Source organism: Phalaenopsis equestris, unplaced genomic scaffold (assembly GCF_001263595.1).
Source record: "Phalaenopsis equestris unplaced genomic scaffold, ASM126359v1 Scaffold000544, whole genome shotgun sequence".
NCBI lineage: Eukaryota > Viridiplantae > Streptophyta > Magnoliopsida > Asparagales > Orchidaceae > Phalaenopsis > Phalaenopsis equestris.
Window position 1 is genome coordinate 84,439 of NW_018164984.1, and position 27,711 is coordinate 112,149.

Here is a 27,711-nt window from a genome sequence, read left to right on the forward strand (position 1 = left end):
GATTTTACATAACAATCATAAAAAAATTAAATATAATATTTTAACTACTTAAATTTTAAATATTATATTTTAAGCACTCAATATTTTAAATATAACATTTTAGTCATTTAAGAACAAAGTAGAGTGGTTGTAATGAAAAAAATAATTAAAATGTAATATTTAAAGTTTGGGTGATTAAAATGTTAAATTAAACTTTTCGGATAAATGATACATAAAAATCTCAAATATTAAATAAATTAATCGTTATTATTAGAAAAAAAATATTAAAATATTAATAATATTTTAAAAAATGACTAAATAAAAGTTATCAATTGCTTTGGTTTTGTTAATGAGTAATTTTGATGTTAACTTTTGTTAATCAAGATTTAGTTATTTTAACTAATATTGTTCGAAATATGTAAAAGCTACTGTAATAAACTCGGCCGTGTTGTGTTCATCACTCTTCAGGCTTCTTGCTCCGAAATTTCGCCGGAGAAATTGGCTGCCGCCGGGACTATGTCGAAGGCGAAACAATCTGTCTACATCTCTTCCTCATCAGACGATGAAGAAGACGAAGAAGAAAGCTCAGGGCAAGAGGACGAAGAAAGCGACTACGAAAGCGAAGAGGAAGAAGATGAGACGGAAAGTGAGGAGGAAGAAGATGAAGAGGATGAATCAGAATCAGAGTCAGATCAGGAAGTAGAGGTGGAATCGGATGAGAGTTCCGATGAGGAGGGGTGTGAGTACGTTAGATATCATCCATGATCCGTCTTTTAACTCTCATTTATCTGTTATTGTGAAGTTATGACCTACAGGGTTATATTGATTTTTTTCTGGCGATGTTTTGGGATTGGATACCCAGCGAAGACGACAGCATTGAGGACGAGGACGACGATGGTTGTGATTGGAAGGAGGGTAAACTTACAGATAAAGATCTTTGTGACAAAGTCGTTAATCTTCTTTGCCAAAGTATTTCCCTCAAACCTTTTCCCAATCACAAATTTTCAATTAAGCCCCCTATTTCCTCTACATCTTATATACCAATCGGCCAAGCTGACTACAAATTTGCATCAGTTTACATTCTGATTGGATTTATTTATTTATTTTTGTTCTAATTTTGGAAAGAAGATACATCTTCTCACAGGCGCGCATATCTTGTTGATATGAACGGGGTATTCTATGTTGAATTACGACGATTAATGATTCTGGCTTATTATACATGCTGTTCTACTATTTTTTTTCCTTACTATTTTTATCAAACAGGAAACAAAAAATTGGATGTACTGAAGTTGGAAGAGTGCAAAGCCTATTTGAGAAAACATGAGCTAATAATAAGTGGCGGAAAAGCAACCTGTATCCAACGAATTCTTGAGCATTGGAGGTGAGCGATAGATATACCTTTGAGAATTTTTGAAGCTGCCTAGATTTACATTCTTTTATGAACCCTTGAGTCTGCTTGAAACCTTATGGAGTTTTAGATTAGGGGCATGGAAAGACTTTCATACCACCCAATTTCTACATATTTACATATGTAAACTTTACCTTTTTACTTTTATAACACTCATATATTTCATATCACATAAAAATACCACTTTTTTAGATATGTAAATAACGTAGTAGTTGAGTTTATGCATGCAAATCTTCCTATTATCTTGGTTATGAACTCATTTTCTTAGAAGTTGGTAAATTGCCTTATGGGAAATTAAATTTTATTTTTTTTATCATTTGTTTATGTTATTATGACCTATGATAATTTAATGGCCTTTTTCAACTCTATCGATGTATATGGAGAAGTCTTGAACGCTAGTAGTTAGTGATAGGTGGTTCCCTTGAAGCTAATCTGGTATGTTCTTATGTATTGTTTAGTCAGTTGGAAAGGTTGCAAGGTCATTTGAAATTCCTTTTGAAAATTTTTAAATGGGAATATTTACATACATAACACGCAATTCTTATGTATTTACATATCTAACAATATCTAACAACACCTAAACTTCAATTTTTACATACATGCCAATTGCCACCTTACCTATATGATGAAAATGTTTATTTAATTTTTTAAGGGTTAAAATTGTGGCACTTTTGATGTGATGTGAGTGATTTGTGTGGTATAAATGTAAAAAAGCAAAGTTTTTGCATCAGGCATGTAAATATATAAGAACTGCGTAGCATGTAGGTGAATGCCATTTTTAAATAATTTCCATGTTAAAGCTGTTTAACTGCACAAATATGTAATGTTGTTGCGTATGATGTTCAGTTAATTGTGACTGTTGAGAGTTGCAAGCTCAATTCGAATGGATTAATGCTGCTACATAAACTCATGAACTTTTGATTCAACCCAACCAAAACACCGATGAAATGTCCACAACAAAGATAGGGTGGCGTAAATAGATCCATGTTGGCAATTAATTTGACCGGACTAAGAAAAGATCATGTAATAAAACATTCGCAGCATCAACTGAACTTTTAATTATTCAGCATAAGTTTATAAGTAAATCTAAATAAAAACAATTTTGACATAAGAATATCTTCCATGTGGTTCTGCACCCAACAAGCCTACATCTACAATTAAGCTTTTTGGTTGCTTATGTTTACAAAATGACACTTCACTAACCCAAGCTTTACATCTAAGACTTCTTCTAGTATTAGTAGACTTGACAGCCACGAGACTGTAATATATAAATGTCATTCAAAATCTTCAAGAATTTTATGTTTACCAATAGATTTCACCTAGCAAATCTATGAACATTAAATCTCTACAAGAGATTGTAAAAGATGCAATACAAATTAATTTAACAGAAACACAGATGTATATTGGAGTGATTGAAACATGTAATGAGGCCTATCATTTGGTTGAAATATGACTTGATTTGATCTAACTAGCATGGAAAAGGGCCCAATTTATAGACCCAATAGTTGACCCGATAATAGGCCTCAACCATTTGTAGGAAAGCAGGTTTGATCTCAATTTAATACAGCCCATCTAGTTTACAATCTATTATAGATTTTCATGGGTGTTTCTGTTGATTAAGTTAACATGGTCATTGGAATGGGGTTCAATTCTTAATTGATCATTTACTCCCACCTTTTGGGTTGGGGAGGAAACTTTTTCCCTCTATTTTTTTCATGTTTGCTTCCACTGGCATTCCCATGCTTTGGGATGGGGCTAGTATATTAATGCATAGAATCATAATCATTAATCCTAGAGTATAGTTCTCATGTTATCCATGACATGTCTATTTTTGTCTGAAAAAAGTTAAAAATATCATATTTGAAATTTTGTTACACGAATGATCATTTTTTTGTCCATCTTCACCTTTTGCAAGTGTGATCATTGCCAACCATCTTCTCTATTCATTTCTTTAAAAATATTAGTTTTTTAACTCTCCTAGCAAACAACTTCACCAAATTACTTCTATTTTATGTTTTTGCCCCTGTCCTTCCCTTATGAATCCGTCCCTTAACTCACTTTTACTCCATAATTTTGACATATTTGCAAACCTCATCGCTTTCTGATACTAGTTTTATAGTTTTCTACTCATCCACCTGGGCTGTCTCATCTCTGCTACGTTGAGGTTGCCTTCTATGCACTTTTTCGTTTGTCAACACCAAATATCATAATAATGTATCTCTTAATACCAGGGTTCTGTTGCCTCCCACAGAATTTATTTGTCATGAAGTTTAACAGACTCTTGCCCAGCTAACATGTTTGTTTTACTTTTTATTCTCTCCTCTATTTCCCTTCCTATTCTTTGGAATAAGCAAGGCAAATTAAATTTCATCATGTTCTATGATAAATTAATCCATTTTAACATTTACTACCCATCAGAGTTGCTACTTTTTTCCTTTTATGATAATTTTTCTTACTGAATTTATTTTTACTTTCTATACTTATCATTAAACATTTAACCTCAAATCTATTACTGGTACTCACCACCTGTTGACGCAAGCGAAAAAAGATTGAAAAACGTGCCGAGGATTCGCTTCATACTTTTAATTCGCACAAGAACTGCAGAAAAAAAAGCCCGCGAAAAATGAATAGCAAATAAGAATCTAATTTTTTCCTTAGGTTTTTTTGGGGAATTATTTTTATTATTTTGTTCTTAGTTACTGAATCTAAACATGCACCTGTAATTATCATTTTCATTATGCATTCGTCAGACTAAAAGATGGAAAGGGCGAGAGGTTGTATCCAAAGTCATCATTTTCTATCAACTGTACAGGTAATATTTTATCCCCTTCACTCTAAATTCGTGTTATATCACTTGCCTAGCAGGTTGAATTGTTATTGTTGTCATTTTACAGGTGATGTCTGCCAAGGTGATGTTGTCATTTTCAAGCAACGAGTCTATGATAAGTAAATCTTTTTTTGCATTACAAAGTCTCTTTTTCACTATTGGGGCATTTACATACATAAAACCCAATTCTTATGCTTATCCAACACCAAAACTTTGCTTTTTTACATTTATATTACCCAAATCTTTCATGTAACATAAAAAATACCACTCTTTTAACTTAAAAAAAAGTGAAATACACATTTTTATGCATGGGTAAGGTGGCATATCTGTATAAAATATAGTTTAGGTGTTAGAGATGTAAATCCATAAGCATTGAGTGGTATGCATGTAAATCTTCCTTCACTATTTCACCTTGTTATTGATTTCACTCTTTGACTAGGAACCTCCTAATTTTTTTACTAGGTCCAACAAAGTTTCAAGAATTGGAATAGTTATAGGAAAGCGAACAATTGCTGGTAGGATTGTTAAGGAAAGCTATGGCAGAGCGAAGCAGCAACACACTTTTACTGTAAGTCGAGCTATAAATTACCTGATAATTATTTTGTTAAGCAGCTTATGTTTTTTTATTTTTGGTTACATGATTAAAAAGGTCGAAGTATTGTGGAGCAAAGGTGCTCATCCATTGCCATCATTACATCCTTTGCTTGTGAAGGGGCGTAATCTCTATCGATACAGAACTTTCCGCCAGGTAAAGTTGCATTTCTTATCTCTGAATTGACCATGGAATCAAATCGATGCATTGCTAACCTGTGGTCTGGCCTTGTAAATCCTTTTTGAGGGAAAAAAATAATTAGGAGCATTTACATGCATAGCACGCAATTCTTACTTATCTACATATATCACACCTAAACTTTCTTATTTACATATGGCACTCAGATCTTTAATATGACATAAAAAATGGTAATATTATCACTTTGTAAAAGTGAAAAACACCTTTTAAGCATAAGTTTAAAGCACCAAAATGCTATGTTTGTAAATATGAAAGTTTAGGAGTGAGATATGTAAGTAGATAAGAAATGTGTGCAAGATATGTAAAATTTCCCGAATAATTAAAATTTAAATTGTCTAGTTCATTGAAGCCTCTATGATGTGAAGTTTCAAGCGTACGCTTATCATTGGAGACACAAACTTTTTGCACTGCATAATTTTTCTCATTTTGATTTGTATTGGAGATAATTAGAGCCCTAGAATCTATATTTCTTTTGGAAGAGCTACATTCATACCACTCAATTCATACATATTGATATACCACTTATGAATGAAAAGGTGTATTTCACTTTTTTAAAGTCAAAATTGTGACATTTTCAATGTGATATAAAATCTTTGATTGGTATTTTTTGGCGTCAGCTATGTAAATACATAGGAATTGGGTGATATTCATATAAATTCCCCTTCTGTTTTAGTTTTCTACAGTGCTTGTCATAACTTATGTTCTCATTGTACCTTACAATAATCAATATAATATGGTACAATGGGAATTGTTAGTCTTTGATTTGGGTTTTTGACTGGATTGTAAGGCACAATTGCCAAGGTTGTTTGATATAATAGGTAATCATTTTTTATATATAAACTGCCAACATGCTAATTTTATTCCAAATAATAATCTAGTAGTCATTAAATTTTGAAATTGCACAAGAAAATTAATAAACCATGTAAAATTATAGCAATGACCAAGATTCACAATACTAAAAGGCATCTAACACTTAGCACATTTGACAGAACTTCAATCACGTACAAACTACTCAGTCGATAAATTAATGGCAAGAAAAATGATAGAAATTGCACAAAAGCTTCTGTCCTCCCACCTATATAGGGAGACCTTTTAGAGTAAGTGGCTATCAAGACCCCTGTAGCACTAAAAGAATACATGTCCAACTACTCGTGTAAGACTTGAGGATGACTAGAACTTCAATTCTTAAACGCTGAATGTTTGATGAATTTTATCTGTCTCAAGATCATGTATTTAGTCATAAAGGACCTAAAATAAAAAATTCCGCTGAATCCCCTGATATTTAATCAAAAAGTACTAGCTCTAGAATTCCCATGTCTTGAAGTTTCTAAATTTTCTAAGCAAAATTGCTCTTGGTTTTCCCAAAACAATAAAAAAAAAATTCATGTTTTATACTGCCAGTTGAAGAAAGCCAAAGAATGAACACTGCTAATCGCTAGAGTCTCAATAGTTATTGAAGAAAATTATCATTTGCTATAGTTGTAGGCCACTAAAGTAAGCTGCTAATCTCAGAACTAAGAGGCACAGTGGAAATTGTCATACCACCCATTCATTTTGTATTCTCGCATGTTGAAAAAGTTATGTGCTTTCCAATTTTGCATCATTCTGCCTAGCTTGAAGAAACTTGGCTCTAACGAATTAAGTATTTGATATTTTTTTTGCGCATTAGAGCAAAGCTATTGTACTTCTTGTTAGTTAATTACAGAGGTAAACTACTCTCCGGCCTTGCAACCCTAAACCCTAAGGTGTCAAATGAGCTGCTATGATTGACTGAGGAGATATATTAGTTATATAATATAATTTCAATATAATATTGCATGCTTTAATATTATATTATAATATAATGGATTTTTTTTTTATATAAAGTCATTGAGGTGCTGCTTCAACTATCTCATGGTGTAAAACTTTGGGGGATATGCCCAAGCAAAAAAAAAGCAGCCTCATTGATGACAATGAGGTGTAAGCGTCAAGGTGTTTGTGCGCCCATATTAAGTGCACATTAAGGCATGTGTCTCAAATAATTTTTAAACCATGAATTACGAATGCTTCTTTCATGTTGTTAATTTCGTAACAGTCCCTACTGGAAACTTTTTGGGATTTAGATGCACCATTAGCTTTTACCTGTTTGAATTGTATATGCCTCATTTTCACATCAACGGTAAACTTAAAATTGCCATAATAACTAGATCATTTTCGAACAAGCAATATAAGAATGCCAATGTGAATCTTTTGGGTAACTAATAATGATTTATAATCTTGTATATGTGATGAAATGATACAGAAAATTTGAACATGTAAACCGCACAAATATGAATGATTATATGGACAAAATGATAGCTAACTCGTATGACTTAAATGTTAATGGATATAATTTACACACTTCTAGATTTGAGCAAACCCTAAAACTCATATATTTTATGACTATTATTATTAAAATAGTCATTAACCTTGGATGCAATTTCCACCGTATACATAGCTACTACTATCATAACATATTTAATCATCATTGGCTTAATTGACTTATTGAAGAAATATGTCGAAAATTATGTTGGGAATTATATTTAGGAATGTAGCTCAATTGCCCGTCCCTCAAAAGTGTCTTCTTATGGTTGTCATTTCTTAATGAATCTATTTCCTTTTATGACCGTGTATTTTTTTGGGCATGCCTTAGGCACCTTAACTAAGGTCATTTACAAATCATGATCAATGGTCTACACACATCACAAAATTTGAATACGTAAACATTCAAGGAAATCGCGATACACCATTTGCTACTACACTCACTAAAATCATTTTCCATAAAGTTAATATATTCCAAGTTGCTATTGAATAACCTAAGATCTTAGTATTGTCAGCATTCCTTTTCTCAATATAATTCAGCGCTTTGTCATGTCATCTTTATTATCTCATGGAGTGCCAACATCGTTTATATTAAATTCTCAATTAGCCATATGAATGGTGTTACTTCAAGACAGTCAATACTTAATCCCATCAGTAGTTTATTTTAGATTCATACATAAGTGCAATTTTTTTTAAGGGTACACACGGCTTTTATCTCTTTCTCCTATCCTCTCACTTGTTGTAACTTCTCCCCACTAACGTTTCTTCTTGGTATATTCTCTTCTATATGCTCCTTTTAGGTAGCTTGCCTTATGCTCGAGAGCTTACCATTTGTACCTAACTCTCCTCAGACTCTGTTTTTTCTTCTTGACTGTGTTGCAATTGTACATTGCTATTTCAACCGAAATCATTATAAATCTCATCTCATTTTCTTATGATGTGATTGTTATTTTTATCGCTCATATAGTAATGTTGGTGATACATAACAAATTAGAAAGTCTCTTATTTGATCAGTTTTTAATGCTCATCATGTCAATTAATTGTATTTTTAATTTATTTATTTTAATTTTAGTACGGTAATATAATTTAATTTAGCAGAAATATTGTAAATATTTAATCTTATTTTGAAACCTTATAAATCCGCACAAATTAAAAATTAAAGAGAATGAATCAAACATTTAATTATTTTTTTTAATTTAGTGTGTTATTATTTGTTTCTGAATATTGAAACATTTACAACAAGAAGTTGGTGCTGCCAGCTGTTTGAGTTGGTTTGCAAATTAACCGCTGTTAAAGTTCTTAAACCCTAATATGACTTTTTATTTCTTGTTTCTTGTTCTTCTACTTCCCCACCTCCTTTCCAAAGTCTTATTACACTTCAAATCCACAAAAATTGAGCCATATTCCTTACATAGAACACCAACTTATTCTGTCCACTCGTTGTGACTAATTCGCTTAAAACTTCATAACCTCATAACCACATATTCAATTAATCTAAAATTATCTTCATTAGTTAGCTAACATTCCAAACCACTAATATGGAGGCTCTAGTTTTTTTTTCCATCAAAGTAAACCTAACCACCTACTGCAAGGCAATCTCACCTCTAAATTTGTCCATTAATTATACATTTGGCAACATTCTCGTTTGTCATCTACCAATCCTAAACTTCTCAACACCACTTCAATAGCCGTTTAAAGTTTTCAAAAGCCATCATTGATGTAAAAGGGTGAGGATTTTTTGTTAATATTTTTTTATTTTTCTCTTTCGAATGCTTAGGTGTGCATGATTCTTTTTGTCACTTGAGAGGAAGGGTTTCCATTATTCGTATTCGTCGACACTGTATGCAGGGAAGTCTGCCATATCTTGTGACAAAATATGTGTAATGATAAAAAGAAATTTTTAAAATAGCATCACTGGTGATAAATTCCCCAACTTTGATTATATAATATTCTTGAGCAACAAAGGAGTATAAATACATGATACTAGGGATATAGAGAAGGAAAGATATAATACCCAAATCTTTCATAATAACACCCAAAAGATAAAAAAGAAATACATAAATTAAGAAATACATATAAAAAAAATAACTGGATGACAACAAAATAAGTAAAAATAACTTCTATTATCCCTCTCAAGTTCAAACATAGATGTCAATCGTGTTCAACTTGAATTTGAAGTCGTCAAACAACAGCCGATAAAGGTTCTTTGTGAGGATATTTGCGAGTTGACTGCTGGATGAGACATATGAAACACAAATCTCTCCAAAATTGAGCTTCTCCTTGATGAAGTCATAGCTAATCTCTACATATTTGGTGCGATTATGTTGGACCAGATTATGAGCAATGCTAATTGCGATTTTATTATCACATAACAACTGTGGATGAGCAGAAACCAATATACATAATTCACGGAGCATGATGCATAACAAGAACGCTTCATAGATTCCCAAGGGCCTTGAACAAAACTCGGCTTCTGCACTGCTTCGGGCAACCACTGTCTGTTTCTTGCTTTTCCATGTGACTAAGTTTTTCCACACAAATGAGCAATACCCTAAGGTAGAACGTCGATCATGGATGGATTCAACTCAATCATCAACTGTATTAATTGCAATAGAACGAGAGGTGTGATACAAGAATAACAAACCTGAGTCCGGTGTGTCTTTTAAGTAATGGAGGATCTGATGGACAACTTTGAAATGGTGCTCATAGGGGTCATGTATAAACTGACTTACAATACCCACCGCATGACAAAATATCTGGGCGTGTATGGGCGATAAATGATTTTCTCCATAAGGTGCCAATAGTGTGTCTTGTTCACAGGAACAACATGGGGAACATCAAACAATCTCTCAATGGGTCCATTGGAACAACTACTTGTTTGCTAAGTAAAAGGTTGGTCTCTGTCAATAAGAACATCACATATTTGAGCTTGGAAAGGAAGATGCCTCGAGAGGGCTGGGAAAACTTCAGTTCCTAAGAAGTATTGGAGAGATCTCAAGTCCTTCATTTCAAATGATTTGGCAGTGATGCCTTTAAGATATTCCAAGGTTGGCATATCGTTATCGGTGAGCACAATATTATCGACATAGACGATAAGGATGACAATTTGAGCATTAGAGGAATGACGACAGAAGAGAGTATGATGTATATGAGACTCTATAGCCCGCTACCACCTTTGTGAACTTGTCAAACCAGACCCGAGAGGATTGCTTCAGTCCATAGAGGGACTTCCGTTGTTAACAAACTTGTCCTCAGAAAGAAGTACAGTCAAAACCTGGAGATAGAGACATATACACCTCATCTGTAAGATCGCCATTAAGGAAGACATTCTTGACATCCAGTTGGAGTAATGACCAATCCAAATTCACAGCAAGGTATAACAAGATTCGAATGGTGTTCAATTTAGCAACTGAAACAAAAAATCTAGCTCCCCCTAGGTTTGTGAGTTGCCTTTGGCGACCGACCGTCCATTATTGCGTTCAAAGGTTCCATCGAAGTTAAATTTGGTGTTTGAGATCCACCGACAACCAACTGCTTTCTTTCCCCGAGGAAGTTCAACATCTCATGTGTGATTTCGCCGAAAGCCATACATCTTATTCATTACCGCAACTTTCCAGGAAGGGTCGACTAATGCTGCCTTAATAGTGGATGAAATACGATGATCTGTCAAGAAAGTGATAAGTGATTTGTAGGTCAGCGATAAGCTGTTGAATGAGTCATATTTTCTATGGAGTAAAGAGAGCAAGCCTGATTACGTATCTCAATGGTAGAACTCACCTCCTCATTCGGAGCAGAAGGCGATGTCGGCTGGGTCGGATTACAAGTCTTGCAAAGAGGCAACAGGCTCAATATTAGGATTATTGGGATGGGTCTCAACTGAGGGTTTGATGCGCCGAGTATAGCCACGGAGAGTGGGTAGAGGAGATGTTGGTCTGGTAGATGGTGGATTCAGTGCGACGGATGGTTCCTCGGGAACAGTGGCTAGAGTAGTTGGTGGCATATCCAACCGAGTCGAGAAAGGAGTAATGTCCAAAAAATCTAGCTCCGTCTCACTTGAGGCAGTGTTGGGGAAGTAGGGAACACTTTCAAAGAATGAGATATCGACACTCATATAGAGTTTATATGTTATAGGATTGAAGCACCAATAGCCCTTTTGAGTTGCAGTATATACAAGGTTGATACATTTGTTTGAACGAAGATCAAGTTTACTACGAGTTGTGGTAGTGTTTCGAACAAATATAGTGCGCCCAAATATTCTGGGGTCTAAAGTGGAGAAGATCCGATCGATAGGAAAATATGACCTCAAGATTGCTAACGGGGTCCAAAATTATGAATTTTTATGGGAACTCTATTTATAAGATATGTGGCGGCAAGTGCGACATCATTCCAAAACCGTTTTGGGACATTTTATTGAAACATAATAGAACGAGCAACTTCGAGAAGGTGTCGGTTTTCCCACTTGACTACCCCATTTTGTTGAGGAGCATCCGTACATGAGCTATGATGGAGGATGCCCTGTTGACCTCATTTTCAGTGAGGTCTTAGTTTCTTACTCCCAAAACCCAAAATCTAAATCTAGCTTTAGGAGTTCTTTATTGACCATTCTAGCAGACTAGTAATGGAGTCCATCTCCCGTAGAATTTCAAACCACTTCTTGACTCATCTTTGTGAAAAACTCGCATGAGTGGTTTCAAATACTCAACTTGTAATTGCAAGAGCTAAGAACCAATATGTAGAGGGCTCCAAAATGAGTTTCTACAGGATCAGACTGGCTTAGGTAAAACCTTCGTGACTCGAGCACTCACGAACACCACAATTTGACACATTTTTAGCGCGACCGTCGGTAAACTCGCCTGGACAACTCCAGATGACGAAACGGACCGCGCAGGCCCGTTTGGAACATCTAATTTAGTTAGAAATGACACCTGTATTGCTATGATTTCACGCCCAAACAATTTACACGAAAATCGATGTATATTTTTTTAATTAGCGGGCGCGAGTCCAGGCTGGACCCAGGTTTAATCTGCGTTCAAGCCGTGCTGAACATGGGCTAATCACCCCGGCTCACCTGATTTTGAATTTTAATATTTTAAATTTTAAATTCATCATTTAATTTCACTATAACTAGCCATTAAGTTTTGCAAATTAGGTTTCGCGTAACTGCTACTTTGATTAATTCAGCCCCGCTCTTATTCTAAAAGTAACGCTTGCCTTCTTCCTCGAGCGTTCAACACGTTTCGACACCCTCTCCATCGAAAAGCAGCATTTGATATCCCCTCTGGCTAAGAGAACTCTCTCGCTCACCTTACGCTCCCGAGCGAAGCTCCCGCCCGATCCCTCTTCCTCTACTCGATTCAGTTTCACTCGCTTGCCAGCTCTCTCTCCTTCTTGACTCCTGTTCGATTCGGCTCCCTCGCTCAACTAAACTCCCTCTTTCTCTCTCTCGAGCCTGACTCTTTCTGCGCCGCTCGCCCTCGCTCGACTCCTAGTCGCTCGCCTCTCCAGCTTGGCACCGAAACCCCCACTCGCCTGCTTCGCATCCCCCTCTATCAGCCCACCTCCTCACTCCACGGAAAGCCTCGCCTCCCTGTCTCGATCGAAGCCTCAGCCTCTCGGGCTCCTCCCTCTCCTCACGCCGAAAATAGCAGTTGGCTTAGCTCCTTCACGCAAGCCAGACGCCCTCTCGGGATCTCACGCAACCAGCGCCCCCACATCTGGTAGAACCTCTCGCCGGCCAGCCGGCAAAGCACTGTTCTCCCTCTCCTCACGCCGAAAATAGCAGCTGGCTTAGCTCCTTCACGCAAGCCAACCGCCCCCTCGGGCAACCGCCCTCTCGGGATCTCACGCAACCAGCGCCCCCACATATGGTAGAACCTCTCGACGGCAAAGCACTGTCGACACTCTTGCCTGCAGACACTTTTCTCGCACTCTTCCTCGGAGAAGCATCCTGTCACGAAGCAGGCGAGCATTCTATAAATTTGTTTTGATTATTACAATTTGTAGAACTGCTTGATGAACGACTCCACCTTGTTGATTCTTTGGATTATTGATTTGGTTTCGACTAATGCTGATTCCAAAGCATGGTATAGTGAAAATTCAGGAATTAAATGCTTGCTGATTCAGTGAATTGGAATGGAAGTTTAGGTCACAATCGTTTCCTGTGATAACTCTTGCTTGCTATTCGTCATTCCTGCTATTCGTCATTCCTGCTATCTTATAGGTTTAAATCGAGAGTGGTGATGGCTATAGAAGTAGTAAAAGACACTGCTTCTTTTGTTTCCTGTTGCCGGTACACACATCTTCACCAGCTCCACATATATTTCATAAGATAAGGAAACTATTCAATCCATTTTTTTATTTAGGAAAATTTACATATACTTTGCTCAATTCTTAAGTATTTACATATTTAACACCTAAAGTTTGGTATGTAAACTCTTCATACCTTGGAATCATACAGCTATGCGCAAAAAAAAAAAAAAAGAATATATATATATATATATTTAAATCCGCCTCTAGGTGTTAAATAGGTGGATGCATAAGGATTTTGTGGAATATATGAAAATCTTCCAATAATCTTCATAAGTGCGTCTTCACTTAAGCTGAATCTTAGATGTAGCCAGACAAGTTTTACTTGTGCTTGTTATTCATCACGGAATGTGATCTTTCACTACACAATTGGAGAGTGGGATTGCTTTTGCTGGCGCATATCAAATTGGGATTGTAATGCTTCTTCGATTTTGCATTATATTAGCATGAAACATTCTAGAGGGCATGTGCATTATACTTGCAATTGATGTTTGGGCAATATTTTGAAGCAGTTTTTGACACTGTTTGGGGGTATTTTAAGGACTGTTTTGGGCACTATCAATTGCTAATTTCGAGCAATGTTTTAGGGCATTTTAATGGGCTGATTTGAAGCGATTTTCACATTGTTTTTAGGCGAATTTAAGGGCTGTTTTAGGGGAGTTTTATGGGCCCGTTTAGCGGCTTGTGGGCTGCAGTTTTTGGGTCCGTTTGGTGGCTTGAGGGCTGTACTTTTTAGTTCTGTTTAGTGGCTTTTGGGCTGCACTTTTTAGTTCCGTTTTATGGCTTTTGAGCTATGCTTTTCGAGTCTATTTGGCGGCTTTTGGGCTTTATTTTTTTTATGTTGAATTGGAGGACTTTCAGGCCGATCAAAATGCTGTCTTGGAACAAACTTGAGCACTCTTCTTGAGAGTCTATTAAATTACAATTGTTGAAAGAATTGAAGCCCTTTTAGGACCGATTCACTTTCTGCTTTCTCCCTTTTTGGTTTGCTAGTTTTGGGGGTGGATCGACCTGCTTTTTTTTTTTGGTTTTGCTTCTTTTGCAATGGTTACGTCAGAAAAAAAGAGGAATTTCTGATTTAATTGAGAATTTCTGATTTAATTACTTCGAAGACACTTAAAAATATTTGAGGATTAGTTCAAAAACGTTTAATTGAGGGTATAACACCTTAAATCACTTTAAGCACAAATTAAAATGTAGGTTTCTTAGATTTTAGGAGTACATCCGAGGTGAGAGTTTATCTACCTTATTCTCAGTGTAGACTTCCTAGATTTTAGGAGCACACCCTGGGTGAGAGCCAATCTACCTAATTCTCAGTGTAGGTTTCCTAGATTTTAGGAGCACACCCTAGGTGAGAGTTCATCTACCTAATTTTCAGTGTAAGCTTCCTAGATTTTAGAAGCACACCCTAAGTGAGAGTTCATCCACCTAATTTTTCAATGTAGGCTTCCTAGACTTTATGAACACACCCTATGTGAGTGTTCATCTACATAATTTTCGAATGAATAATGAAACTAGACACTTGACCATGCTTCACAAACTGATTAAGACACTAGATATGAGGATGCACCGAGACGTAGTTCATGCTTAATTAAATCAATAGTGGAATTCCTGCCATGACTTAATCTATAGTGAAACCCAGTGCACCGGGATTTGAGTTTGTACATTACACTCAGATCCTCTTGGCAATTAGGGACATTTGTTAATGCCATTTATCGATCACCAGACTAAAATAAGTCTAGGGTCTAAGTGGCGAGGACGATGAAGGCACTGCTTATGTATGCTTAAATGAGAGATACGAAGTGAGATTATTAAAATAGTATCTCCTATCTCAAGGATCTTCAATAAGGGAAATGAAATGATTAATGATACTATTCGTCGATTCTTGGTGGGATCGTTGCCCCTGACACTCTCAGGTTGTCAGTAATTTTAGTACGATTAGAGTGACTAGCATGTGGGCTACAAGACTTTACAAAATATTTACAAAAATAAAATAAAAATTTCTTTTCCATGTTAAAAAGAACTCTGCATTTAAAAAATTTAAACAATAGCTTTTGCATGAAAATCAAAAAATTTTTCTATGAAAATTTTTAATGTTCCACGACTAATCACTTAGATTGAAGTTAAAGACTTTTTTTTGTAGATTATCGGGTTGGTAACTCTTGTTTAAGATCGGGAAGCACACAGTCCAGCTCTGAGTCCCCACTTCTACCAATGTCTTACACCTAATCCTGGTCTTTCATATGTGGCTGAGTTTCTTTTGCTTGTGATTTCTACTACTCGTTTTTTTGACTTTTGTGTTGTGTTTTCTCGTCATGTTTATTTTTCTTGCAAGTTCATTTAAATATGTTGCAAGCATACTACGTTCGCAATATTAATCACGCAACAGTAGCAGATGCGCAGGTACGCTTTTACAGTTTATCTACAACATTCTACTTTACTGCATTTTACTTTGCAAAGTATATTTTATTTACTTGTAATTTGCTTATTTTGCATGCAAAATCAAAACTGAAACAAAACAAAACCAAACATTGACACAAAAACTGTGAAACATAAATCACTAATCTCAAACACTTAAACCTTGGAGCCATCGCTACAAAAGGAGCTTTGAGCCAACTTTGTGGGCAACACGACGAGGAGCTTGGATCGAGCGACAAGAGGATCATCTTCAGCATTATCTCTTTCTACCATAATAACAACTCATAAGACTTTGAGGTAGTTTACCCAACGCGACGTAAATACTCACACCCTTTTTAGGCTCCTACACAACCATGTTGTGCATCAAAGTCCCGATTCGCCTTAGATTTCGAGGTTGTCGTGTGACATAACATAAACCCTCTTATCTTCGCGGGTTATTTGCATAATCGGGTATTATGCAAATGTAGGTCTCAAATAATAAAATTGACAAGATTAAACACTTAAATAACTTCGTTTCCAAAATTCAGCCACACAGCAGGATAGTTTGGGAAGTCACTAAGGGTTCTCCTCAGGATCAGTAACATCCCCTACCTTTTTCTTTCTTTGGACTCCTGAAAATAATTGTTCCTATTTGAACCACTCCCACTTATTTTTCTAAGTCCTACCGTTAAAACCTAAACTTTGAATTTTTGAAGACTAGTACTTCTGATCATTATTGAGAGTTTTCTCAAGTGACCCCCGCCATTTGAGATGTATTAAATATAGGGGCTTGACTCTATAGGGAACTTGAAACCCAGGTAAAATAAACCCTACTTTATCTTTATATTAGGTAGGGAAACTTGTCGGTCACATATAAAAGGTTCAAAAGGTTCGCAGACCAAACAGATGTCACAAATTTCTTAGTTTGCAGAATTGGGTCTATTGCCGATGTATATATTTATCTTTTGGGAAGGTGTAGTGTTCACGGTATCGGACACAATTATGCAAACTATTAGACGAATAAGATCCATTTGGTTTCATTTTTCGAAAATTAAAACATACTACTTTCAAAACCCAAACTATATACCTTTTATATTAAATTAAATTTTAAAGTTATTTTCAATTTTCAAAATCATTTAAAAAGTTGACCGACATGCCCTTACAAAAAAATCCCCTAATATAGATTTAAAAAATTCACTACCGTTGTCAGTCCGAAGGACTTTAATCAACGTTTTGAATTGGGTCAAAATGAATGAATGTAAATTTTTGAAGTTAACAACAACTTTAGATTTATTTTTTAAGCTATAGACCCTCGTCATTAGAGTGTGATAATTAATCAAGGCAAGAAACCATTATTTTTGAAGCAACTAGGCGTTCGATAGGGTCCCACAAATCACTATGACTTCGTGAATAAGGAGCATATGGAGCGTAAGAGTGTGGTGGATATGGTACTCGATAATGTTTAGCTAACTAACAGTTTTTTTTTTAAACTAGATAAATTTTTATAAGTTAACATCAAATTATACAACTGTTTTAAATATTGAAAACTTTGAGGACCCAAACAATAGTTTAAAATTATAATATTACATTCATTTGACTATGAAATACTGCAATTACTAGATGGAGTGACCTCGTCAACACTATTTTTCCCGTGGAAAAGTAGTGTCCGGCTATCAGCTTAGCTGTTCCAATCATCCTTCTCGAATGATGATCTTGAAAGAAATATCAGGAGAAAATTGAGCAACTCAATCAAGGTCATATATCAACTTCCTGATTGATAAGAGGTTACAACTTTACTCGTAATTGAATTATGGGATCGGTCAGCAATTTTAAACAAGATTTTAAAAATTGGACTGACCGTACGGTTCAACCGGTTCGACTGCGAACCTGGTCCATGGCTAGTTCGGTTCATTTAAAACTCTTATGCAGCATCAAACCGATAAAAAATTGGTTGAACCGCCGGTTCAGTGGCTGAACGGTGAACCAGTTTATGGTCCAAATTTCTACAGTTAGCTCATTATTTTTGGAATTTTGCGTGGGGTCCAAATTAATTTTTTGTCGCTAAGTTGTAAGTAAGGACTAAGGACTAATATAACAATAAAATAAATATATTATTTAATGTCATGGGCTCACCTATCCAAAAAGGTGTCTAATTGTTTGGAATTATTGAACTTTGTTCCAACACCTTTCTTTTAAAAATCAACTTGTGAATTCATCTTTGAAATGTGGGACTAAAAACAATGCAAGCATGAGAAAAAATATTTTTAATTACAGTGACAAATATTACACGTGAAACTTATAAATTATTAAATTTGATATATTGATTTACATAATGAAATAATCAATTAAATAAAAATGATTTCTATATAATTAATCAATTTAATATATAAAACAAAAAAATAATAATTTATTTTGTGATTAATAAAATTCAAACAATTTTTTTCATGATATTCTTAATAATATATCATTTTTAGTAAAAATATCTTTTTATGTAAAAATAAAAATAGAATTTCTCAAATAAATGAATATTATTATTGATAATTTATTTTGAGATTAATATTTTCCTAAATAAATAATTATTATCATTATATGTGTTATATAAAGTATTAAAATATATGAAAATTTTATTCTTATTAAAATAATTTGAGAATTTATTTATTTTTAAATAATTTTTTTTATTTTTATAGAAATAATTAGCTTTAATTCACTCGAAGAGAAATTAATTTTAATATCTAATACCTCAACTTTTGTATTTCTAGACATAACACTCAAATCTTTATTATCACCTCCAAAATATACTGCTATTCAAAGGGGTTTGATCTCATTTGACAAAATTGGTTTGAGAGATGATTTTACTATGTCATATTATTCTTTGTAACAAAATTTTTAATTCTTCAATTATGCTATTTTTACATAAATTTATAATTTATTACGTCATTTGGTTGAATCCATGGTTCAACCTTAGTTCAACCTTTGATTTTTAAACCTCTTCCTTTATGGGCTCAATGTCTCGTTCGATTTCAAAATCGTGAGAATATGTCGAGAAGGATCATGGCACTGGAATCAATAATCGACGGATTAGAAGATGCAAAGCTAGTGAGTGTCATCAGAATGTTAGCTTGATGAATATGAAAAGTCGACGGGCCAGAAGAGAACTGACTAGATCCAATTAGTTCGATCAAGAGCTCCATTTGACTCTTAATGGAGTCCGGTGATTCTGTGATGTTTCAATTAGGAGTCGAATGTACTATCGTGGCTTCTGAGGTCGTAGCGAGACCCTTACCAGCGATGGATTTAGTTGAAGGTTTATTTATTAGTTTCCTGTGGAGTTTTCAATACTTTTCACACGTTTAATTGAGTTTGTGACAGTAATCACAATTGAAGTGATTGACCCGTGATTACGTGGAGGAGGGTTGAGCACTATTAGAGACCAAGACGGACAGTTAGACTAAAGAAGTCAAAGTGCCGAGCATGACAAGTCTCCAAATTTCTTTGTGGCATACCTCGGTGAATGCAGTATGAGTTGAAGGAAGCGGATCCCGACCAAAATATGACCTCGGACTTCATCGAGATCTTTGTTTAGACCCGCTAGGATTTGGAACACATGATCCTTTTCCACAATTTTCTAGAAGAGGGAGAGATCAGCCGGAGAGTCCCATGTGTAGTCGTAGTAGAGATCACATTTTATCTGTAAAACCACCAAGTCATTGTAGTACTAGGTCAAGGTCTTTGATCTATGTTTTGCCTCGCAGATCTTGTTGGAAACCTCATAAAATTGGTTTGAGTTTCCTACTCCGAGTAGGTTCCATAGTGCACTTGCGAACGAAAGTAATAGATACAATGGTCAATCGTAGTCCTCATGGAATTGATCGGCAGAGACATGACCATAGAATTCTTCACTTCCCACGCTCCATACACTGGGTCAATTTTCAGAGATTTATGAATCATCTATGTGTGATCACCGAACTTTTCACACCCTTTGACTAACGATGAAACGACTTTGGATCATTGGAGAAAATTTGAGTCGTTAAGTTTAGGGGTGGTGATCAAGAAGTTCATGTGATTTTCTGGTCCTCTGGTCTGCAGAGGGATTGTGGTTGGTGTCGACCGTCAGAAGAAGGCTCGATGGCGAGGTTCGCTATGATTCTCACAGAGCTGAAGATGAGTCTTGAATTCCTATAGACATAGACGTAGATGATCCCTTATGCAGCATACAACAAAAAACAGGGTTTGCTGGTGACAAATTGACCGGTAGGAGGGATCTCTGCCGGTAAGAGATCTGATTCGTTTGACTTAAGGGTATCAAGTTGGCAAGGAAGGTTGTGGCTGAAAGAAACTGTAGAAGATCTGGTCGGTAGGAAAAAAAGCTGTAGGAAACAACGATTGAAATCTGAATGACTGCAGGAGATCTGGCCTACAGGAATTGGCGGCTGGAGGGCCTGCAAGAAGGATAGGAGTCCAGCAGCTAGAGAGCCTGCAAGGAAGGCGTGGCCAATAACAGAATAAACTACCGAAGAAGGCCTGCAGGAAGTTCCGGTGGCTAGGGTTTGATCCGTTGCTTTGATACCATGTAAATTTTGTGAATAGAGCAGATAATATTATTAAGTAGCAAAATGGTATAAATATATGATACAAGATGTATAGAAAAGGAATTATATAATACTCAAATCTTTCTTAATAACACCTAAAAGATTAAAAAAAAAAAAGGCACAAATTAGGAAATACATATAAAAAGAAATAGCAGGAAAGACAACAAAATAAATAGAAATAACTTCTAATAATTAACTTCTAATACACTCTGAAAAATCATCCAAAAGTAAAGCTTTCATCACCCAGGAGTAGTTCAATTTCTTTTTACATTATTTATAATGTTATCAAATATCACTATTTTGATACCACTTTCAAGGATGTGTCTCATTTGTAGTTCTATTCCTCGCCTGCTGCAAGCATCAGCTCCTTTGAGAAGTTCTCTTATTATTTTTATTTTTATCTCAATACTTTATGAACGTTAAGCACTTTTGATGTTGATTACTGGAGGTATCTTGACATACTCCCCTCGCATTGATGATACTTTTTTACCATAACACTTATGCAGGAACATGTTATAAAATTTCTTTGTTATGCAGAAACATCACTCATGATCAAATATGATGAACCACCATATTACATAGAAGAAGATCAAGCATTATAAAGAGAACTCAAATATTTGTATAGTTAAACTTAATAAGCCTTTATCTATGGTTGATGAGAGAGGAGATATGATCTATGAAAGAGAAGCTACAAAATGGTATTTAAAATAAGGGCACTCACCAACCATTCCTCGAACGCAACTATGCTCACTCTCAATAAGGAAAAAGATGCTCCAAGCTTTTTAAGGCAAAAGAAAGTAACAATAAAGAAAAATTATTCAACCAAGATTAGAAATTTATTCATTTCCAAGTTTATCAAAAAGGTACTACCTTTATACGTATATATGAATTTAGTTTGAAAATTTTGTTGCAACAATGCATTCTGTTCGTCAGGATGACATTCCATTGTAAAATTTAATGGGCGAGACAATGTGCTAAAATAATAAAAGTTAAATGGTCAAATTGAAAGTCGATTTTTTAAAGCTTCTAATGCTAACGCCCTTTAGAGTTAACCTCATTCAAAAAATAATGTTACTTGGCATATTCACCATCTTATTCACGTACAATTAAAGCCACAATTCATGTGAGATATTAGTAATAAGTTATGTGCAAAGCACTTCAAATCTGCTGTAATGAATGTTTTGCACCAAACAATGAAATATATTTAGTCATACTTAAATATTCTTCGCTTTTTCTCATTACTGTGGCGGTAAGCTGAAATTCCTTTTCAACTCCCCTTGTAGTTATGTTCATTCAACACATGGTTGATCCCTAAACCTTACTTTTTATATTTATAACACCGAAATCTTTCATATTGCATAAAAATATAACTATTTTAACTTTTTGAAAGTGAAATACACTTTTTCATGTATAGGTAAGGTGGCATATACGTAAAAATTGAAGTTTAGGTGTTGGATATGTAAATACATAAGAATTGAGTGAGTGGTACTTATGTAAATTTTCCTTATACATAACCACCAGAATATGGCTCTTTAGTGTAAAAAATTTTCTTATCAGGGCACATAAGTGAACAGGATGAGTCCAAAATCCACATTTTGCATCTTTTCACTGTAGTCATCAAAAGAGCTTAATCTATATTCCAACAAGAACAAGCTACAGGAACATTCATGATTACCGATTTGTAAATCATAAGTTATCCTTCCGATTTTCATTTGATTGCCGCTACTTTATTTTCAATGCATGACAATCTCTCTTACCACCTGCTAGAATAGTTTGGAGTTGAATTCTTTTGATCCAGGGAGAATAGTTGCATAGTTCCAAGACTTCAGTAATTTTCACGTGTAAATTTTCAGGTTGTTTGGGATATTTTTTTGTTTTTTATTTTTTATTTATTCTTTTTATTTTGTCCTGTTTATATTTTGATTTGTAATAAAACTTATTGGCTATCTGATTAAAGTATGGTTGTTTTTAAAAAGTCAAAAGACTTAATTGTTATTTTGAGTGTTTTCAAAAATATGTTAATTTGATTTTAAGAGTAAAAAATAAAAATACGTAAAAAAATACAAATAAATATATTATAAAAACAAAAATAAAATATAAAATTAATCCCAAACAAACCCTTCGTTATTTTGAGCCAGCCTTTTCCATTTTGATTCTTTTGGTGTCCTACAGATATCCATCCTCTTGTTCTCTCTGCTCTTTATGTCTAGATAACAAGGATTTTTTCCATTTCCTTCAATTAACTTTCGGTGCTCATTTTTTATGAAAATACAACACAAGTTTCAATGAAATTTTTTTATCCAATAATGGTTAAAGCAATTACCCGTCTTTGATTAAACTTATTGTACAAGTCTGTTTTCTCCTGCTGACTGAATTTGTCTCAATTTCCATCAGTTTTTCCATCAATATATATTTTTTTCTAGGGCCATTTACATAAATACCACCCAATTCCTATGTATTAACATATATAACACCTAAATTTTACTTTTTACATTTATACCACCCAAATCTTTCACATCACATAAAAAATACCACCATTTTAATTTTTAAAAAGTGAAATGCACCTTTTCATGCATAGGTAATGTGGCATATAGGTAAAAGTTGAAGTTTAGGTGCTAGATATGTAAATATATAAGAATTGAATTGTATGTATGTTAATTTTCCTTTATTTCTATCATCAATCACAAACCTTTCAGTCATGTTATTTTGTTGTATTTTAGCGTTGGGACAATGAGGCTGAAAGATCAAAGGTTCTTGAAGAGAAGCACGGAAGGGGAGCCATAGCAAGACATATTAGAGCATCCACCAAAGCAAGAATTAGTGCAGGTATGCGTTTTCTTAAAATTATGAAACTTTTGCAAATTCATACAAGCTGAATAATTGTTGTGCCATGCTTATAAACCCTTCAGGAATTTGAACTTTTGGGTACTTTAGGAATCAGTGAATATATTCCAAGATTTAACTCATATATTTGAACTTTTGGGTACTCTTTGTAAGGAGTCATTTTAGCCCCATAGTCTATAATAATATCAATTTAGTTCCCAGATTATTTTAATACGGGATGAAATAATCCCCTTGGATAACTATTTCAACCCCAATTTAAAGAGTTTGAGACTAATTTGACACGATTATAGCATATGGGATTAAAATAGTCCCATGTAAACAGCCAGGGGACTATTTTGGCACCTCACTCCTTTTTAATTATCTCCTGAAGCCATCCATCTTATAAACCCTTCTAGGAATTTAAGCTTGGGGAGGCAACTTTTAATCCTTAATAAAAATGCATGTTCTCTTAGTGCATGTGGTCCATATTCTATTTCAAAAATAAAGCAGATTGTACTTTTTTATTTAGATGCATTCTGGTTCTTCATAATAACGTATAAGTCAAAATAAGAATGATATTTCAAAATGTAACTCTAATTTGCCATTTCATTCCTGTGTACATTTACATTGAAAAATAGTTGTTTTTAATATATGATTAGGAATTTTTGTAGAGGGCAAAATGATAGATTTGTAGGTTGCATTGAAGCTATTCGAAGTTATTATGAAGGTCAATAGATCAAATATTTCACAGAAAAAAAGTTGAGCAAGAAAAACAAGTTATTTACTACGCGTATCTAAAAAGAAGATATGGCTTATACAGTACAAAAAGTTGAGCAAAGCCCTAAGGAAAAACTGATTACAAATTGCTGTGAGGGCAAAGCAGAAACAATGAATTAATGCAGGAAGTAAAGTACTTCAATTTTATTAATCGACAAATAATAATTTAAAAATTAACAAATATAGGTAATCCGAATTTAGTCAAGAATAATACAAATATTTGCCTTAAAAAGTGGTTTGTATTCTTTTATTTTGAACTTCAAAATTATTTCTGATTTTGAGTCTAGCAAAATATTTGTTTTTTGCATATTCCTTGAATGTTTATACTACTTTTGTAAAAGACATATTTAGAATAGAAGTCTTAGGATAGAAATTAAGGTTATCTTGGCTGCATACTTCCTTTAAACTTAATAAACAAGCTCATGAGTTTATAGCCAAATGTGAATCCCATGAAAACTTGAAACATTAATACATTTTACTATTATTGTTGCCAAGGCTATCAATAGTAAACTAAAATAAAGATAAATTTGAATTAATTTCTCACCAATTTCAATAATTCCATCCTTAGTTCAAAATTCAATCAACAAATTTGATTAAAATTTGATCTCAAATTCAAATTGTATATTGCATATTTTACACATTTGTTGAATATTTGCAATACCTTTGTAAGAGATATTTACGGTCAAAGTTTTACTATCGAAAATTTGTAGAATCTTAGAGATGTATTTCAAATATTCGCCTTTGGGGCGTCTTAGCTTTTTGTAAAGGTGGTTATTAAAGGCTATTGTGCCCTTACAGGTTCCAAACGCCAACGAACTCTCACCGTTTCTAAACAATATCAAATCAAACGACCGAAGAAACATTCAAAGTCTCCTATTCGAAAAAAACAGCGGAAGACTTACAATATCAAAGCTCATGTAAAAAACTTTTCCAGAAACAAGCAAACAGAATGCTCATCCTCAACTAAGCATTCTAAGAAGTTCAAAACCAAGACATTTTCAAACGAAAATATGAGACAAATTAATCAGTCCAAAAATGATGCCAAACCACCACATTTCTTTACTCAGAGACCCATTTTTCAGAACAATTACTACAATTTAAACCCAGAATTTCATCACAGTGATAGCATGGCAGCTCCACATGCAGGCAGAGAGAGATTTCTCATCCCTGCACACAACTATAGGCACACTGCAGCTCATAATATTTCTCTGATGAATCGGGGTGGAAATTTTAGACAATTAAATTTAGTTGATTCTTTCCAGTTTGATCAAAGGGGCCATTTAAGCCAACATAATTTGAATTCTAGTTCTCAGTATGATTTAAGGAGCTCAGGCCATTATGCTTTTGATCAAAGGCCTGCAGGTTTTCAGTTCCATAGCAGAACCCCTGCAGGTTTTCAGTTCCATAGCAGAACCCAGCATTGGCCATAATAGATGTTTTTCTTACTGTTGCTTATATTACATTTAGTGATTTGAGAGCATTTCTCTTTTCCTGCAAAATTATCTGAAAATAGGCATAGGGAGGCTCATGAAGGACAATTCTATTAGGTATGCTCTGTAACTTTGTGACCCTGTTTTTTGTTCAAGGTTCAAATAAATGCGATGTCATGAGCACTGGGGGCTTTTCTTATGTACATACCATCCAATTCCAATGTATTTATATCTCTAACACCTAAATGTTACTTTTTTGCATTTCTACCACCCAAATCTTTTATATAAAGCACGCCTATTTTAGTTTTTAGAAAGTGAAATACTCCTTTTCATGCATAGCTAAGGTGCCCTATATGTAAAATATAAGTTTAGGGGTTAGATTTGTAAATGTAAAGGAATTGAGTGGATGTATATATATATCTGTTAGTGACATAAGGCCATACCTTTTTTTGGGCAGTTATTTATTTATTAAAGAGAGAACAACGACCTGGTCTCCACTGATTACCACCAAAGCAGAATCGATGCAGCATATCCTCACTAACGCACCATCCTCCTCCCACATATGTGCAGAGCTCTCGCCATAATCACTGTGGCACGGGAGAGCTTCCCTTGTAAAACTTCTATAAGAAGGAAAGCTAGGGCAGAAAGAGGAGGTATGGGAGTAGGGGAGAAATGCTAGAGTTTATGATGTAATTCACTTATCGGGAGAAAAGTGCACTGGATAATATTGGAATCATCTTTTCCTTTATGCTATCAGAGAGTTGGAACTTCAAAGCAATCGATCAATGGATTCTTCAGACTCCTCCACGATCAGAACAAGCTCCAATTCGGCTGCATCTCTCATTCACATGAAGGAAATCTGCATACCCACATCTCTGAAGTTCTTGATGTCAAACATCATGATACTAGAAAATTCACCTCTGCAATAGGACAATTATCAGGCATGGAAAACACATAATGAAACTCTTTAAAGCAAATGGATTCGAAGAATTTCTTGCAGAGAATTCTCCCAGCCCACCAACTTTCATCAGAAATGAGTCTGGAAGTTTATTAGAAAACTCAGATTTCAAAACTCTGGCATTTAGTTAAATCAAAATCTCACAACAACAATGCTATCAACTATATCCACATCAATTTTATCATATGTACTCAATCTCAACAACACAGTTGAGATATGGGCAACAATCGAATGAAGATTTCAATCAGCAAACATATCCAAAGTGATCCAACTGTAAAATGATCTTCATAACATCACAATGGGAAGCAACACCTTGTTTCAATACTTGGCTAACATCAAAACTATAATTGTTAACATTGTGGCTGCAGGAATTAAGATCGATATAGAGGATATCATTTTCTACACACTATATGGGTTACACCCCAATATCAAGGTTTCAAAACCGTCATACACACACAGCTTTAATGCCATCAAAATTGAAGAATTTTACTCTCTACTTTAAAGCAAGGAATCCAACTTGGCCACCGAACAATTTAAATAAGAACCCACCACAACCTTATATATCAGCAAAATCAAAACCAACACAACACACCCACCCAAAACCAATTACAAAAACCCACAACAGTCATAGAAACTCTCCAAAGACCACAACACTTAAAACAAAACCAAACAACTCGTTACCTACCAAATATGCCTCAAACTAGGTCACTTAGCCTCCTAATGTTGGCACAGAACTAACCTCTAGTACAAACCCAACACAAACCAAAACCACACAACCCTCACAACTACAAACAACTAACACTGGATCCTTGATAATTTTGCCACTGCGCACATCACACCAAACATAGAAAATCTACACTTCCCACATCCATACCAAGGCACAGATCTAATTACAGTAGGAAATGGGAAGGTCACCAACATATCCCATACGGGATCGAGCATCCTTCCTACTCCCACCAGTAAGCTCAATTTCTCATCTCTACTTCATGTTCCACATCTCTCACACAATCTCATATTTGTCCAAATGCTAGCTCAAGGCAATAACTGCATTTTGTCCTTTGATGCTAAACATTACTAATTACAAGAC

At 34.7% G+C, this 27,711-nt stretch overlaps 1 protein-coding gene across 1 annotated transcript; it reads left to right on the top strand.

The window, feature by feature from the left end:
- Nucleotides 1–403: 403 nt before the first annotated feature.
- LOC110029045 (zinc finger CCCH domain-containing protein 62-like) lies at nucleotides 404–25,931 on the top strand. Its single transcript, XM_020731155.1, has 9 exons — nucleotides 404–722; nucleotides 842–948; nucleotides 1,243–1,360; nucleotides 4,138–4,199; nucleotides 4,282–4,333; nucleotides 4,677–4,782; nucleotides 4,864–4,962; nucleotides 23,357–23,462; nucleotides 25,035–25,931. Exons 1-9 carry the CDS (start codon nucleotides 496–498, stop codon nucleotides 25,664–25,666), a joined length of 1,509 nt encoding a protein of 502 aa, XP_020586814.1. The 5' UTR covers nucleotides 404–495; the 3' UTR covers nucleotides 25,667–25,931.
- The last annotated feature ends 1,780 nt before the right edge of the window (nucleotides 25,932–27,711 follow it).

Bases quoted from the DNA above. Each gene is read 5' to 3' on its own strand.
- LOC110029045 (XM_020731155.1), top strand. From the start codon at position 496: ATGTCGAAGGCGAAACAATCTGTCTACATCTCTTCCTCATCAGACGAT. The intron at 1,361-4,137 runs GTGAGCGATAGA...TGCATTCGTCAG, and splicing joins CGAATTCTTGAGCATTGGAG to ACTAAAAGATGGAAAGGGCG. The intron at 4,963-23,356 runs GTAAAGTTGCAT...GTTGTATTTTAG, and splicing joins GATACAGAACTTTCCGCCAG to CGTTGGGACAATGAGGCTGA.